At 38.9% G+C, this 16,242-nt stretch overlaps 2 protein-coding genes across 6 annotated transcripts in view; both read right to left on the bottom strand.

Moving 5' to 3' along the window:
* Positions 74-10,250, bottom strand: CENPU (centromere protein U). 2 transcript variants are annotated; one of them, XM_021393361.1, is made up of 11 exons: positions 10,026-10,250; positions 8,995-9,112; positions 8,038-8,143; positions 7,141-7,228; positions 5,972-6,044; positions 4,809-4,932; positions 4,324-4,402; positions 3,340-3,387; positions 2,021-2,082; positions 918-1,074; positions 74-211 (listed from the first exon to the last, which is right to left on the bottom strand). In XM_021393361.1, the coding sequence occupies exons 1-11, from the start codon at positions 10,074-10,076 to the stop codon at positions 74-76; spliced, it is 1,044 nt and encodes a 347-aa protein (XP_021249036.1). In that variant the 5' UTR covers positions 10,077-10,250. The 2 variants fall into 2 exon arrangements, with proteins under 2 accessions (XP_021249036.1, XP_021249037.1); XM_021393362.1 differs by having other exon boundaries at positions 4,809-4,926; positions 10,026-10,249.
* The window catches only part of ACSL1 (acyl-CoA synthetase long-chain family member 1), a 36,779-nt gene continuing 31,933 nt past the window's right edge, over positions 11,397-16,242 (bottom strand). For all 4 annotated transcript variants that reach the window (XM_021393349.1, XM_021393348.1, XM_021393350.1 and 1 more), the window contains 5 exons: positions 14,853-14,969; positions 14,150-14,293; positions 13,342-13,443; positions 13,195-13,266; positions 11,397-13,013 (listed from right to left, as the gene is read on the bottom strand). In XM_021393349.1, coding sequence (XP_021249024.1) covers positions 12,873-13,013; positions 13,195-13,266; positions 13,342-13,443; positions 14,150-14,293; positions 14,853-14,969 — 576 coding nt within the window. In that variant the 3' untranslated portion in view covers positions 11,397-12,872. The remainder of the gene's footprint in view (positions 13,014-13,194; positions 13,267-13,341; positions 13,444-14,149; positions 14,294-14,852; positions 14,970-16,242) is intronic.

Raw genomic sequence — 16,242 nt, 5'->3', positions numbered from 1 at the left:
CAACAATTAACAAAGCAAAGCACAGTCCATTACAATAATGATCAGTTACTGTTAAAAAGCGTATTAGAAGAGCTTAATGTTCCTTCAGTAACTTCTCTCTTTGTACCTCCAGGGCATATTCCAGTTTCCTATTAACATTTTGAAAGTGTCCTTCTGCTCCTAGAATTCTCCGTGATTCCACCAGAAGAGCAGGTAGGCTGGAAGTTCCATACTGTTGTAAATGAAAAAGTTACAGGTTGTTTTTCAACCCCCCTCAAGAATTAGAAATCACATACCTATTTGTATTTATTTTTCCTCTATCTGAAATAGCGCAATGTAACTTCTAAAAGCAAAAAATAGCTAAGTTTAGAGAGCCTTCTAAAAGAGCAGGTTTTCCCTTATATTTGGCAGGCACCTAGCATTGTCCACAAATTAGCACACCAGGTCACGAGGACAGCCACAGTAAGGGGGGGACAGAGTTCCAAGACTAATGAGAAGTTAATCTGGTCATGAAATACAAGCGCTGCTTTCACCAACCACTAACCACATTATAGAACATGTATGTCAGTACGAGAGCCTTCCTTAACTTTGAACAAGCAAAAATTTGATTACCTGTTCCTCACTGTTAATATTTCTAGTTTCTATTAAAAAATGCTAGACCTGAGGATAACAGTTAGATTTATGTGCTCTTTGATTCTTGGACATAGACAGAGGGATCAGAATTTTCTCTCAAATATGTCAAGAGTTCTAACACTAGAGAAGAAAAGAGTGAGACGCTGTTAGAGCAGTGACTCTCAGGTTGGTTCCACAGAAGCGGTTAATGGAATGCTATTTCATGTAAGCCAAACATAAGTAGAAATGCATGTCTGTCCAGAAGAAAAAAGCAGGAGGGAGGCCAATCCAGAACAGTTCAAAAACATGCAGATATATGTACTCACTACCACTTTCTTTCTTGGGTTTTCTTCTCTGTAATCCAAGTAGTCATGCTGTAGATCCTTTAAATCAGTAAGGAATTGGACTACTTGCCTCAAGGAAGATTTCCTCTCCTCCACCTCAGCATATTCTTTTTGTAGTTTCAACTGTTGTGGTTCAGTTCTGAAAAAGATCGGTGCTTTGATGATTATATCTGAATATTTATGTCACGAGAATTCTGAATGCATTTCCTCTGAAGAAGACTTAAGGGAAAAGTTGATCAGAAATATGAAGCATAGGTTAGAATAACATGCTGTTTAAAGAGAAAAAAAATCAGCATATTACTTAAATTGGAGTACAGGCCCAAATCCACAAAAAAGCCTACAACAAAAGCCCTCACCTTGTAACTTCTCACAGTGTTTTTCCACACCTTATCATCAAGTCTGACAATGCAGCAAATCTCTTAAGCACTTACTCTGTGCCGGTCAAGCTGCTTAAATGCACTACCTGCTTCTGCAGGCACCAGCTTGCAGGCTGAGGTGTTCTCTGCCTATGCTGAAGCATACTCAGGCTCTACAAACTAGATACTCCTCTGCCTAAGAAAGCTGAAAGGCTCAATCTATTAAATGGTTTTTGAAGCATGATCAGCGCTCCAGAAACAGAACACCCAACAGCCATTTTCATTTCAGTGTTGCCCCAGAAAAGCTTTCTTAAAATGATCAAATGATTAAAACACAACAAATAAGAAATGTGAAGACAGCTTTCAATCTATGAGAGGGGTTAGAGACATCAAATTCTCATACCCTCAAAAACTGTACCGTCTTCTTAAGTTTTGATTCATTACTTTTACTATTCCAATTATAACAGTGTTTTTCTTAGAAACGTACCATATAAAGTACAACCCCTGCAACTATTGTTACCTAAGAGAAAACTGCAAGAATTACTCTATCTAGCAAACTGAAACACAGAAGGGTTACCCTGAGCTTTTGTAAAAACACAAAACAATACAGAACAGAATTAGAGTTTCACCAAGACGTAAGAGAAAAAGTTGCTTTTGCTTCTGAGTTAAAAAAAAATACTAGCCTCCTCCAGCTTTTCAAGCTATTATTGTGCATTATTAGAAACATACCTACTTAGCTTTTCTCTGACTTGCATCAGTCGCTGCCTTTTCTTGCTGATGTCTGCCACTACCTGTAACACATGAGGAAAGTCTTTGAACTTGTTTCTGTGACTTCACAGGCAAACAACTGGAATGTTGAAGGTTGTTTTTTTCTTTGAGGTTTTATGCTTATGATTCAGTATGACTGTTGGAACTATGGAATTAAGTATAACAAAGCTTCCTTTAATAGATGCTTTTAAAAAAAAAACTCTCTAAAAATTTAAATTTTACAACAATAAACTTCAGTTTAAACAAATGTATAAAGCTCAATATATGAAAACGAAGTGACTGTGAATGCTGGATGCATACTAAAATTTTCATTTTAGAGTAGCTTTACTGTATGAGCTCAAATTACTTTTCATCCTTAGCACATTAATTGCTACCTGTCAGAACACACTTCCTGTTTGTTAAAAGCTATTTAGTCGTCATAAAGTTTCCTGAAGAGGTTAATCTGTGCACACTGCTTGTGGTTGCTACGTAGGTTAAGTTGTTTAATAATTAAACAGAAAGATATTCAGGAAAAAGAGAACAAATTTCAGTCTTCTGTGTTTGGTCCAACTGCTCTTTCACACTTAGAATTACAACAAGGTCCGAAGGCAGAAAGTTCTACAGACACTTCTCACATGAGAGATCAACTGTACCTAAAATATGCTACTGGAAGAGGGGTCCTAACTTGCTCTTGAATCTCTCTGCTGTAGGGCATTCACCTCTCTCCTGATGAAACCACTGCAAAGTTTTCTGCTCCTACACTAGTTTCTCCAACTGTCCGTATCTCCTGTTCTGCATTTCAAGTCTGAGTGAGCAGAGAAGCTGCCTTCTCTGAACAAAAATTTTGCATATATTTAGAGAACGCATCTCCCTTAGACTTCTCTCCTTTAAACAATCCAGTGCTATCCTCCTAGGTCTTTGCTTTCTTCTGAATTTTACATTCGTCTGTTTCTGGAAGGTGAGCTTCCAGTATTTAATTAGTTCTCCAGAGGCCTCACCAGTGCTTGCTAAAAATAAACGAGCATGTAAGAAATAGAGTAGTTCACATGCATAAAAACCCTGCCCATCCTAATGTTTGTCTGTAATACAACAGTACGCTTATGCAGTTAGTACTCCACCATGTTACTTCAGACCCTTTCCCCAAGTATTCTAGGCATTCTTTATCCTGCATTTGTGCTGTTGATTCTGTAGTACAGTGTACTTTTTTGTCAGTTATTTCTTCCACTCTGTCTGAATTTTCAACACCCACCTCTGCATGCTGTAGATTCCAGTGATAGCATATCTTTCAGGCATGTAATTACCTTAGCATTTTTCTTCTTCATATTCTTTAATTCCTGGACTTCTGTTATCTATGGAAGAAGAGAAGACTGAGGATGAATCTGGATTTCATCTCTATCCTCCTAAAAACATGGTTGCAAGAATTACTTTACAATCACATTAAGAAGCTGTTTAATAAAACACTGTTTCAAAGGAATATTACTGGTGTCTCAGTTGTCTATCAGTTCTTCCCTCACGCCAAAGGAAGACTGTTACAGAGCATTAATCACCTTGCACCAATTAGCATTACATCCACCGTGTAACACTACCTATGTTATTTTTTCTGTTACTTTACAGGAAATGTATTAATCTAGTCATTTTAAAACTTGCTCATTCCAGGGAATCACATAGAACTATAATTTTAGTACTTATCCATTTTACTTATCACAACAAAGTTTGACTTTATTTTACTAGCTGTAATTAGCAAGATGAATTCTTAGTCTTCCAAGCTAATAGTTGGGTTTTTTTTTATGGATACTTTCAGACTTTACTAAAAAGAGATGATTTTCATTAGAGTGTTAAGAGGCTTAAGTCAGGCTACTACACACAGGAGTAACTAAGACAGTTTGTGAGCTTTTAAAGCATTTTCTGTAACTGCTTCCTCACTCAAATTGTACAGCTCTCCAGTTTTACTGCACAGTGCTTTAATTATGACAATAACTTCAAGATTATTAGATGCTTCCCTATTCTCAAAAGCTGATGATTTTGCAATGTGTTTCCATGATAGCAGTATTGTCTAAATGCAATTCTTACAAAAGTCAGCACAGAGGCAAGACGTCATAACATACAAGTAACTGCGCTTTCATTTAATTCAACCTCCCAAGAGATAGAAAATTTAAAGCATCATAAAGTAAGTGTTTAAAGGACAATGTAAAGCCACAGGCATTTTCACTCCAGTGAAAATACATATTGCAGTGTAATACATAGCTCTATAATCATTACCACTCTTTTCTTTACTGTGTACTTACAAGATCAGTGACTTGGTCCTTGAAAGCAGAACAGAAGGCATCAATAGCTTTTCTGCAAGTCTTTGATTCTATGCTTTGTCTAGAGAAGGCAGAGGGATAACACAACTCATTTGTTTCAGTGAAGGAGAAATCTCATCCAAAAAATATTCTTCTGAATACAGGTACAACCCAATGTTAAATAGCTAGTAGCACAAGCAGCTGCAAATCATTCACGTGCTAGCAATATCCTAATTTCTACACTGGAAAACATCAACTGAGATGTGTTGTTCTTATATTTGGAAAAATACCAAATTCCCAGGGACCACCTCCTTAGGGTCACATGTAAAAAATGTGTGTCAGAGAAACCTAACAGTCATTAAAATAATACATAATTTTAAAAAATGTAAGTAACACTGCCTGGCTTAAGGGTCAGTCCACTAGCAAAAAAGCATGCTATTTATTTATAAATCTTTGACGATTCAGCCAAACTAAATCAGAATGTTTACCTGTAGTTTGCTGCTATCTTTTCAAATTCAGCCAGAACAACATCCAGTTCTGTGATATCTCTGGGTGATCTTTTCAGCTCGTTGGGACACCAAAGTTGTACAGAAGATGGGCTGTTAACTGAAACTGCTAAATTTATTGTGCTAATAAAGACAAGCATTATACAGTTCAGGGACATGCTCCAAAATAACGCAGAACTTATTGTACCCATCATTAAAATAACTAAGAATTATGAATAGTTTAATATGAAACTTTTTTAAAGGAATATATTAAATTATTCCATGTTTTAGGCTGAGCAATTATAATAATTTCAGGGAACTATAAAATTGTCGGGGAACGCAAAGATTTGAACGATCAATCAAGTAATCTTATTCTTCATCATTTCAAGGAAGTCCAGTAGCACATCATTACACCAACTGATAAACTACACAGTGACACAAAGATTACCAGCTGTAAGAACTATCAGCCTGAGTTCGGGGAGCCTGCATTATTCAAAGAATCATGAATTGTTATATTGTATTTGTATAAATTTTCTATTGATACCTTTATGTTTCAAAAACAGCTATACACCATTATCTTTCTTTAAACTTTGAAATAATAATATTAATGAATTCTACAAAAATTTTCATTTTCATCACACACACCTAAATGTAAATCTAGCTTCCTTGGAATTGTAACCCATTACATTCAAGTACAAGATGCCTCCGGAAACAGATTCTCACTACCAAAAAATACCACACTCTCAAAACTCCCCGTCTCAAAGGTCTTTACGCTGTGTCCGTGCTGTAAATCAGGGTAACCCTGGGTGCTCTGGGCACCCAGACCAAGGGATCTACTGGGGCACGGAACAGCTCCAAACCCGTGGACCCAAGCTTCCCTCCAAAGGAAACCAAGTGCATGCAAAGAGTAACACCTACCACCTGTGCTCTATCCCTCCACCAAGGGATAGGCAAGTCCTGGGATGCAAACCACAGGAATCAGAACTGTGTGGCATACCAGCTCCTGAATCTATCCATTGCTAATGAGTGTATAGACCCGAACTGAAACCAGAACGTCCCAAAAGAGAATGCTGCTACATATCAGAAATCAAAATCACCGAGTTATGGAAAAGTATTGATCTTGAATGAGGAAAAGCTATACAAGAGTTTTGAAAGATCTGCTTTACCAGAAGGATCTGGTGTGCTCTTCTTTGAAGGCCCCTTCTTTTTCACCTCAAACTGAGTAGTATTCGGAGCATTCTGTGATATAAAAAAGATGATTAACTTTTAAAAAGAACCTAGGTGCGCTCACTTAAAATCCTGAAAGATAGCAATTTGGTAGAATGCAGGGAAGTATTTCAGTATTTCATGACAGAAATGTCAGTAACTTTTACTTAGGCCTGTTTCACCAGAATCACAGCAGTGATTATGCTGCAAAGGGACAGCAGCTGCCTGGCCGCACAGAGCAGGTACACAACAGGTACTGGTCATGCAGCAGGAGGAACACTGTAAGGAGCTTAAGGCCCCTCGGTTCAGTATAGGCACCAACAGTTAACAGTTCTCTGACCAGCAGCTCCTTCTCACCTTTTCACCTACATCTGTCCCAATTATTTTTTGGCTTTGAATGCTTTCTGTAACATCACAGCGACCCTACAACGGTTCTTCATGTGTGCAGCTTACTGATACAAGTCTAACACCATATCCTGAATTTTACAACACGTATCTCAGTAATTCCTGTGAATTTCCATATGTGAAAGTCTTTTACACTAACTACCACACAGCTTCTATCACAGGCCTCAAGTCTGTGGGTAGTTAGCACTCCTTCCAAAGCCCCAGAGGCTCAGCTGGCCAAAGGCATTTTGAACTTCATTGAGGTCTGAGCATGGAAAAACACTCATTCAAAATCAATTGGCTTTAGTCTAATTCCAATATATTTTCAAAATTCATTTTGTCTGCAAAAAGTTCAATTCTCCCACAAGCGCGCTCTTCAGTACCAAACGAGAACAAGCGATTTGTATATCATGTAGCATGGCATCCTTTGAAAACATATATTCTAGATGTAATCATGCTCATTTGAAAAATTAAAAACGAAAAAGTCACATATTCCCAAACAAGCAATACGATGGACTACAGGACTCTACTTATTATATTCCCCACTGGTGTGACCACTGCAAGTTTAAGAAGTTCACCTAACGCTTGGCCATCTCATGAGAATATTATTAGGTTTACTTATTTGGGACATAATTAAGTATTAAAAAGCAAAGAAAAGGTCTTCCTTCCCCGAGATTACCCAATGCAGGCATGGCATAAAGCTAAAATCAAATTGACCAATACACTCATGCAACTGTCTCTGTACCAGATTCTCCATAAGGGGCTCATCTGCAGGACCACTTAGGCTGAACTGGTGAACACTGCCTTCAGATGTTTTCAAGTGCATCTTTTTACTAGAAAGAGAGAAATACCCACATGTAAACCAACTACACGCTGAGGGAAAAACATTATTTTCCACATACAATCAACAAAATCTTTGGGGAACGTTTGGTACTGTGCCATTCAGTTTGTCTCCCACAAATAAACTACGCTAAAAGGTTCCAGTGGCGTATGAAGGAGGCAGAATCTTGATCCCTCAACAGCAAAGCTCACAACAGTTTAGAAATCATTTTTAACCAACCACTGGGATAGCCATGTTATTTTGAGGAGAAACTTTGAAAAAGAAACAAAATTATTGTTTGATATATTTTAGGAGGAATGAAGAAGTCCTTTGGGGGTTGAAGGGCTGAGGGGGAAATAAAGAAATGCATACCCTCGCACAAGCACTATTATTGTCTGGTTAATTCCTTCAAATAAGACTTCCATTGAACTAAGACTGCCACCAAACCAGAATTAACAGATAAGAAAAGTCCTAAAACTTGTATTAAAAGGTGCTTTAAATTAATGTTCTTGTTGTGTATTGTTTAACCAGCTTTTACCTGTCTTTCCATTTTGCCACTTTTTAAACTTCAATGACATCTTACAAAGGCATTTTCTCTTTAAAAAAATAATCCAGTAACTATTTAAAGTCAATGTACTGCGTGTAGAAGGCAGACTAATTTATTTATTTTACATTCCCTGCTTTTCCTTACTCTGTCATTTTTTTCCATCTGAGAGATTTTAAGCATCTGTCTAAGAAGCAATTACAGAAACCAGACGAATAGAACATTTTCCCCATTTAATCTGAAAAATTAAATGCTGGCAGTAGTTTTTTCCACCAGACCTTCTTTCTGCATTTGTCCTTTGTGGAGATGGAGCATGACTAGCTGATTCACTTTCTGAGTGTTCCTCTCCATAAGCATCCACAGCAGTACTGTGCAAAGGCTGATCTACAAAGAACAGAAAATAAGCTGTATAAAATTGTTCCCACCTGTTGAGGCAAATATGGGTAAATTAGCACTGCCTGCCATCCACCATGTAGAATTTCTGTGGTTTGCTTACTTTGTTATACTTGCTAGAAGTAACATTTGAAGGTTGGGAAAAAACATCTGTAGTCAAAAGTTTCAGTTTCTATACTCACATTTACTGTCAGTAGGGACTGGAAAGCAAGGCCTGTAAGGACTGGCTGAAGGAACCGGGGCTGCTTAGTCTGGATGAGAGGAGGCTGAGGGGAGACCTCATCCTTCTGCAGGTGGTGTCAGTACCTTTTTCTCAGGAGACAAGTCACTGGACACGAGGCAATGGCCTCAAGTTGCACCAGGGAGGTTTAGATTGGATGTCAGGAACAGTTTCTTCATGGAAGGGGTGCTCGGGCACTGGAAGGGGCTGCCCAGGGAGCCGGTGGAGTCGCTATCCCCAGAGGGATTTATGAGACAAAGAAATGTGGCACCTAGGGACATGGCTTAGTGGTGGACTGGGAGCATTAGGTGGTATTAGGACTTGATGATCTTAAAGGTCTTTTCCAACCTAAATGCTTCTACAACTCAATTTCTTTACAAACTGAAAGCGAAGGGGCCTGAAAACTCAGCACATACTTGTGTACATGTGGCATACAGCAAGCAAAAGGTTTAGAATTTTATTTAAAGTCCTTTTTTGCTATAGCTTGTATCAGTCTTTCATATATTTATTCAACTACTCTCACTGAACTTTTTTTCCCCCTCAGACCAAAAAACCCACCTTTTCTTAGGTAAGCACTGAAATATTTAGCTGATGAAAATCAGACATCCAAGTTCATACTAACCAAATGAATCATAAAGCTCCTCGAGTTGGTTTACACCTGCTACCTTCAATATCCTTGAGACATCAGGTTCCTCAGGTGGAAGAAATTTCCGGCGAGGACAGGAGCTGCCTTTGTGTTCCTGGAAGGGTACGAAATTAACAGCTCAGTCATCTCACTGACTGAGTGTATGACTAAATATGAGAATGAATTTCAAGATTTTTTTGACTAGAAATTAACATGGACTGCGTTGACTACTACCCTATGAAATAAAGCATTTGAAGCACACATTTTTCCCCCTCATGCTGTTTTTTCCCTAAAGGAAGCAATGGTATAAAACCAGCATGTACTGCTGGGTTAGGTTACATGTTAGGCAGAAGTTCTTTACTCAGAGGGCAGTGAGGCACTGGCACTGCTGCCCAGAGCTGTGGGTGCCCAAGGCCAGGTTGGATGGGCCCTGGGCAGCCTGAGCTGGTGGGGGGCACCCCACCCATGGCAGGGGTTGGGGGAGGCTTTAAGGTCCCCTCCAAACTCAGCCATTCTATGGTATGTTTCTATGATTTATACTATGTGTAGCATAAACTTTATCTTATTTTGTAAAGCCAAGCACATACGCCTAGAAATCTTAGAGCAGTCTGACACCCGCTTTCTATGACCTGTAGCCTTTTCTTTTTCAGGCATTAAAGCACTCTCCTTTAACCCCTATATTTACACAACATTCCTAGTTTGTCCAATTTAACGATTTTCAATTTGAAAATGAAAAGCTCTAGCACAGCTTCTTACAGAGGTTAGAATTAGTCTGTAAACTAAGTATACCACAGAATAACTAAAACAGAAAGGTAGGGGGCAAGGGTACCAGTTCATTAAGTGTTTACAACCGTTCCATTCACCCGGCAAACATGGGGTGAAGTCTTCTCGCTGATGTTTGTGTATAAGGAGAAGGAACTGACAGGACGCACTGCCAAGAGGCACGGCCCAGCAACCGCCGGAACCAACGACACAAACGCGTGGCAAAGCAACACAGTATTAATGAAGCTCAGAGCGGGGAATTTTACCTTCAGTTGACCTCCAGCACGATTTCTCTTCGTTCTCTTCTTAGAGGACATCTTACTAAGCCGCTAAACTTACAGTTGAATATTAAGCTGCCGAAAAACAGCCCTATGTGCTTTCCTTGTCTTAAAACGCGCAGCAACAGGCCTCGCTACACCGCGCGCCGCCCCGCCGCGATTCAAAGCGGCCGCGGGCCACCACCGGAAGCGGAAGCGCCGTCCCGCCCCGCCCCGCACGCCGGCGGGAAGGAGCGGCTGAGGGGAGCGGGGCGCTGTGCCCGCCCTCAGTGCCGCCCCCAGAGCGGGAAGATGTCCTTTCAACACGTCATTAAAAGTGGCAGACAGCTGGAGCGGCAGAGCTTGTTCGGTGCTGGCTGGAAGTTGATCATTACCACGGTCACTGCCCTCCAGCAGTGTTATGTCTCGTCCTACTGTAGCTGTTAATGTTAACTCCTTTTTATTACCCTCCCAACCACCCCCCAGCTACTGGCTGGCTTCAGCTGAAGTTCATTGCACAAGTCACCTCCCTGCACTGGCATACAGCATTGCTGCTGCCCTCCCACATCCATACACCTTAGGCAACAAGCAATAGTTCAGATAATAGTGCTGCTTGGCTCTCACAGAAGGCTGACAGGATGTGTTAAAAACAAACCATACACTCAGCTCTTAAGCATCTCGCTGTTTTCATTATGAGACATGGTAAGACAACTGGACTGTCTGTCCAAGCAACATACACATATTTGAACACAGTATAGAATTGGTTGCAAAAAGGCACTTTAGAGTTCCTTCAGTGGGGAAAGAATGCATGAAGAACATACAGAAGTACTCAAGTCTACAATGGTTAAGGACAGTAGCACAGGAACAGCTATAAACATAATCTTGATGGTGACACTTAATCTACCATGGTTTGAAGAGTCTGCCCATTAACTCTTTCCTACCATTCCCCAGATTTAAGCTAGATACATAGTATAAGTACAGTGGAGGTGGGGACAAACACAGGGGAACAATAACACCAGCCACCCAAAAACAGTGCAAGACCGGTAAAGCTACAGATTTCACTTAAATTACAGTGGTAAGAGCACCACTTGCCAAAGACCATATTGATGACAAAAAATTATGTAAGGAATACTGATGGGGCACATTACATAAAAATATCCCTTTCTTACAGATGTTGGTCAAGAACTTGCACATAAATATCAGATCAAAAGCAGATTTACCTTCCAAACAAGCTATCTACAGCCAGCATTTATCTTGTAGTATACAGTATGTTAAGAAGTATGGATGTAGTAACGGAGATTTACAGCTCATCAGAATTACAGAGTTGCACCTCAGCTTGTTAGTCAGCAGCATCTTCACTTGAATAAACAAACACTTCACTGAATTGAAATGCAGAAATATTTATTTTGGTTTCCTTCATTGGTTTTGAAAATTGTTTTGGTTTTATAAAACATAGAAATAGCCAACACTAAGCAAACATTTGAATTCCAATGTAACAAACTACTGCTCCAACAGTTGACTTGGATTTGTGTACCTTAATTGCACACATGTATGAAATTATGCTACAGAGTAGTGCATTACAATCACAAATCTTAGTGCAAACCTCGTTGTGCTTGTATCTTACATATATCCATGTTTTCAAAAAACAGTAATGAATGCTAACGCAAAACCAACTCTGTTAAGGATAGCAAAAGACTTAAGCTGTCATAAGGCTTATTTCTGCTGATTTCTGAAACAAAAGGTAAATAGTTCTGTAGTTTATCTGGGAATTTGTTTCTTATCCCTGAACAAATACCCATCCAGTGCCAACACTGTTCTGTTGGCACATCTGAATACTTGCAATTACTGCAAAAACATTCTACCTGACCTATTTTGCTATTCCATGAAGAATACTCAGTGGCTCATACACAAAGCACAGAAAATGGAGGTTATGTAAGAAGCTGTTCTGCTTAGAGGACCTGGCACTTTTTAAAAAAATGCATTTTAAATCCACATTCATCATGGGGAAACAAGTGGCTAGTACAGGTGCAATACTTAATCTGACTGTCAGCATAGCCCAGCCTCTTAGATCATTTTTTGTTTCTAGATCTCTAGTGTTCTTGCCAGAGTTAGAATCTGTCCACTAACTGGACAGGCAGTACTCTGCAATTCTGTTAATGCAGAAAAGGCTACACTTGCTGAATAACTGTACCTACACTTCTAGTGCAGAGTCACCAAATGCAAGCTTAGCCTGAACCTGTATTAATCAGTCTCTTTGTATGGAATTCTGACTCCTAACTTACAAAAGCAAGCCTCAGAACTGGCTGCAGATATAGAAGGGAAGAAACCCTTGACTTACCCCAGTTAATATAAGGACCAATGCAAGATGTGATATCAGCTATACAACTGTAAGGGTTTGTGTTGATGGGTTTTCTCTCCCCTCCCCCCCCCAGACTAAGTACCCCTCCTGAGGCAGCAAGATACTCAGAGGCATTTTCAAACCTGCCAAATCCTTTTTTGAACTGACATCTGCAAGATACACTGCAGACAGCAAACATCCTGGCAATAAGAAAATCTTAGCTCCTTGGTTAAGGAGAGTCCCATTTTTGGCCAATGAAGTTTTAAATAACTTACATATAGTTACCATTTATAGTTAAGGCTCTTTTTGGAAATTGTAGGTCACCATAAAAACAGTATGCAACAACTTGACACTAAGGCAGTGTTCCATTTCTTCAATGTTCCTATGGCAAGTACCCATCCCATTTTTGTACAAGTTTATGATTGCACAGTTTCCTTCCCTATATTTGCTGTAGTCGAATTACAGATATGAAGACCAACAGTAGACATCAGATGTGTGCCACTTGACTCAATCCACTGTTACATTTTGGTATTAGCATAGAGTTCATCTATCTGTGACTGGAAATATTTCCGTAGTTCTGGTCTCTTTGCCTTCAATGTTGGTGTCAGCAGGCCATTTTCAATAGAAAACATTTCTGTGTGTATGACAATGTCTTTAACCTGGAAAAGAAACAGTTAGTAACCAAGCTACATTCCTTAGAATGCACAAGGCTTTCAATAGTCACCACAACAAAACTTATTACTTCAAAATATTTCCAAATGCAAGTTAAAACCAGTTCTTAGTCTGATTATATTGTTAGAGATTAAAGAATTAGATGCTCAAGTCTAATCAGCATCTTACCTGTTCAAATGACTTCAAACCAGCTTCTTTACCAACTCTCAACATGTCTTCTAGGATGTGCTTTTTGACATCCTGTGGATACAAGAATACATTGTACAGCTCAAAAAAGCTGACGCAAAATAGCTGTTTACTTAGCTATTTACTCACCTTGTTTTTGCATAGCTTTTCATATGAGCCTTCAAATCCCTTTTTCTTGGCCCATTTGCACAAAGTCTCAGGATCAGGTACCACAACAGCTATTAAGAAGGCCTAAAAAGAAATTTAAGTGCTTTTTTGTTTTGTTCATTTCAAACTTAAAGCAATGCTGATTCCTAAATGCTTCTTACTGGTTTTCTGCCTGGTTTTGGGTGGCAGTTCTAATTCTGCCGTAAAAATCAACAGCTTTCTGCACTACTGTCTTGTTTACAAGTAGCAGAAGCTTGCCGTTATGAGAATTACTCTTGAAATATCCTTCAGTTCACACTTAAAACCAAATCATCAAGATGTCCCTTTTTTCCTTAAAGTTTCCATGTACATTGTTAGTTTATATATAGTGCTTAGTAACCAATTAAATGAATCCCGTTCTACTACCTGATCTGAAACCAGATCCAGAAGCATATTATATAACTGGTGGAATCTTAAGTGGATTGAGAACTGAACCATGCAACATTAAACAGAGAAACTAGGACAGGTTGCCCAGAGAAACTGTGGATGCCCGGCCACTGGAAGCGTTCAAAGTGAGGTTGGATGAGGCTCTGGGCAACCTGATCTAGTGAAAGATACTCCTGACCACAGCAAGGGGCAGGGTGGACATATATCATCTTGAAAGGTTCCTTCCAACTCAAACCATTCTGTGATCCTACTGGAAGTGTAAAGACTTTAATAAGTTAGGGGTAGGGAGGAAAGAGAAAAGGAAGACCATTTTCTACCATCTCTCCCTCGTATTTATTTTTTAAATTACCAGAAGAATGCCTACCTGCAAGCTCTCTCCGTGGACAAACACTTGAGCAAGTGCTTCACTTCTCAGATACACGTTTTCTATCTTCTCTGGTGCTATGTACTCTCCCTGGGCTAGTTTAAATATGTGTTTTTTCCGGTCAATGATCTTCAATGTACCATTCTGTTGACAGAAATAATTTCCCCACTCAGAAAAGGCACTTCAAGTGATAACCAGTCTGCACAGTCTACACAATGCATCACAGCAGACCACATAATGCACCAGAAATACATAGAGGCAAATTCTTGTTCATACACTTTATTTCTACTTCAGAAATAAGTGCTCTTTATTAAGCTTTCAAGAACAGACTAGAAGAGATACTGCTTAGGTTCTGGCTTAACACGAACTTAGATGCTGTGCACGATTCAAGATAGTTTATTGAGAAAAGCTGTATCAGACAATGCAGGAAAATAATGCTAGACAGAGTATTGACAAACTAATGTTAAAACAGGCTCTGTACCCACCTAACCTGAACTAGAGACAGCCTCAGGTTCACACTATTTTTTAAATTATTTTTAGTCCCAGATATATAGATTTGTTTTGTACATAACAATTCTCCTCACAGCATTACCTATTTGTCTTTTAATTCATTGTATTTTTTTAATATATTGATTTTTAAAATTTTTGTTAAGTTACTGCTAATAGCCACAGAAATACCTTTCAGCTATATATTTTAACTTACTGGTAGCCATTTCCCAATGTCTCCTGTATGAAGCCAGCCATCTTTGTCCAGAGCTTCTGCTGTTTTTTCAGGATCTTTCAAATAGCCAAGAAATACATTTGGCCCTTTCACACACACCTGAAAGACAGCCATTTGTTGATGTATGCTACTATGAAGGAAAGTTAATCATCACTTTTTGTAAGGAATGCTCTCTTCAACAGTTCTCAACCACCACCACTACTGTAACAGCGTAATATTAATTGGAATTTTTTTATTGCTGGGGCTTTTTTTGGTGCATGTGCAGGGACAGGTTGAGACATTTTCCACTGGTACAAAATATAATAAAAAGCTGTTGCAAGCAGGAGGCTTTAAGAGCAATCTTTGGGTATAACTGGGTATAGGGGATTATTATGATAAAAGTATGCCTATAAAGTTATGAAGAAGGCCAACATTATTGTATTACATTATTATTTTGAATAGTTATCAAGACTCTAGAATAACCCTGGAAGAGTTAGATAGAAAACCCAGTTCTAAATCAAGGCCAAACTGGTAATAAATATTAATAGCAACTGATAAATACTAGGTCAACTATTACTCTAGGGAATTAGTACAATCGTAAAATAGACAAGGAACTGTTTAATGCCCATTAATTCTCAGACTGGAGGATGTTGCTAATATAGTTCAGAAACCCATTATTGAAAAAACTCATCCTAAACATTTTTAGTGCTTACCCTGGCATAGAAATAAGTAATAAATACTGTTCACTGTACAAGTGAACAGAAGATGCATCAATTTGAGGAAGGTCAGAGCATTAGTGAGGGTCTGGAGAACCTTGCAGGGACAGTACCAAATTCATGACCAAACCAAGGTCATATTTTAAGACCAAAGTTAGTCTCTGTTTTATAGCAGGAATATCTGGAAAGATATGTAGAGTTCTCCTCTACACGTCCTAGAGAATTCAAAAGCTGCTCTATTAAACTTCATATGACTCTTACAATTATTGGTTGGCAGTAGGCGATAGATTCTCCCAGTAGGGACAGCAAATCATTTATCTATATCCTTCTAACTGGCACTAAGACCTCATCTGCATATAAACATATGCAATTCTACTTAGAAGTTTCTTTCTTGAATGTGGATAACTGACTAAAGCGAAGAGAAAGGCTGACAGGGCTGAGAATATTGAAAGCTTATTCTCAGAAAGAAGGACTGGAAGTGTTGAATCCAGCTGAAGATAGAAGCTGAAAAGCAAACAGTGAGGAAGCAAATCTATTTTAAGCAAAGCAAATTTACAGCTATTGGTTTCAGAGCTGTGTGTACAACAAATTATACCACTTCTGTTAAATCCAAAGAAGTTTGCACTGAGGAAATTCGAATCGAAAGAATAAGATTATACTTAATTTTAAGAGACTAC

This window comes from Numida meleagris, chromosome 4, assembly GCF_002078875.1.
Source record: "Numida meleagris isolate 19003 breed g44 Domestic line chromosome 4, NumMel1.0, whole genome shotgun sequence".
Lineage (NCBI taxonomy): Eukaryota > Metazoa > Chordata > Aves > Galliformes > Numididae > Numida > Numida meleagris.
Note: the sequence above shows the minus strand (reverse complement) of the source record. Positions and strands in the feature narration are given on the sequence as shown.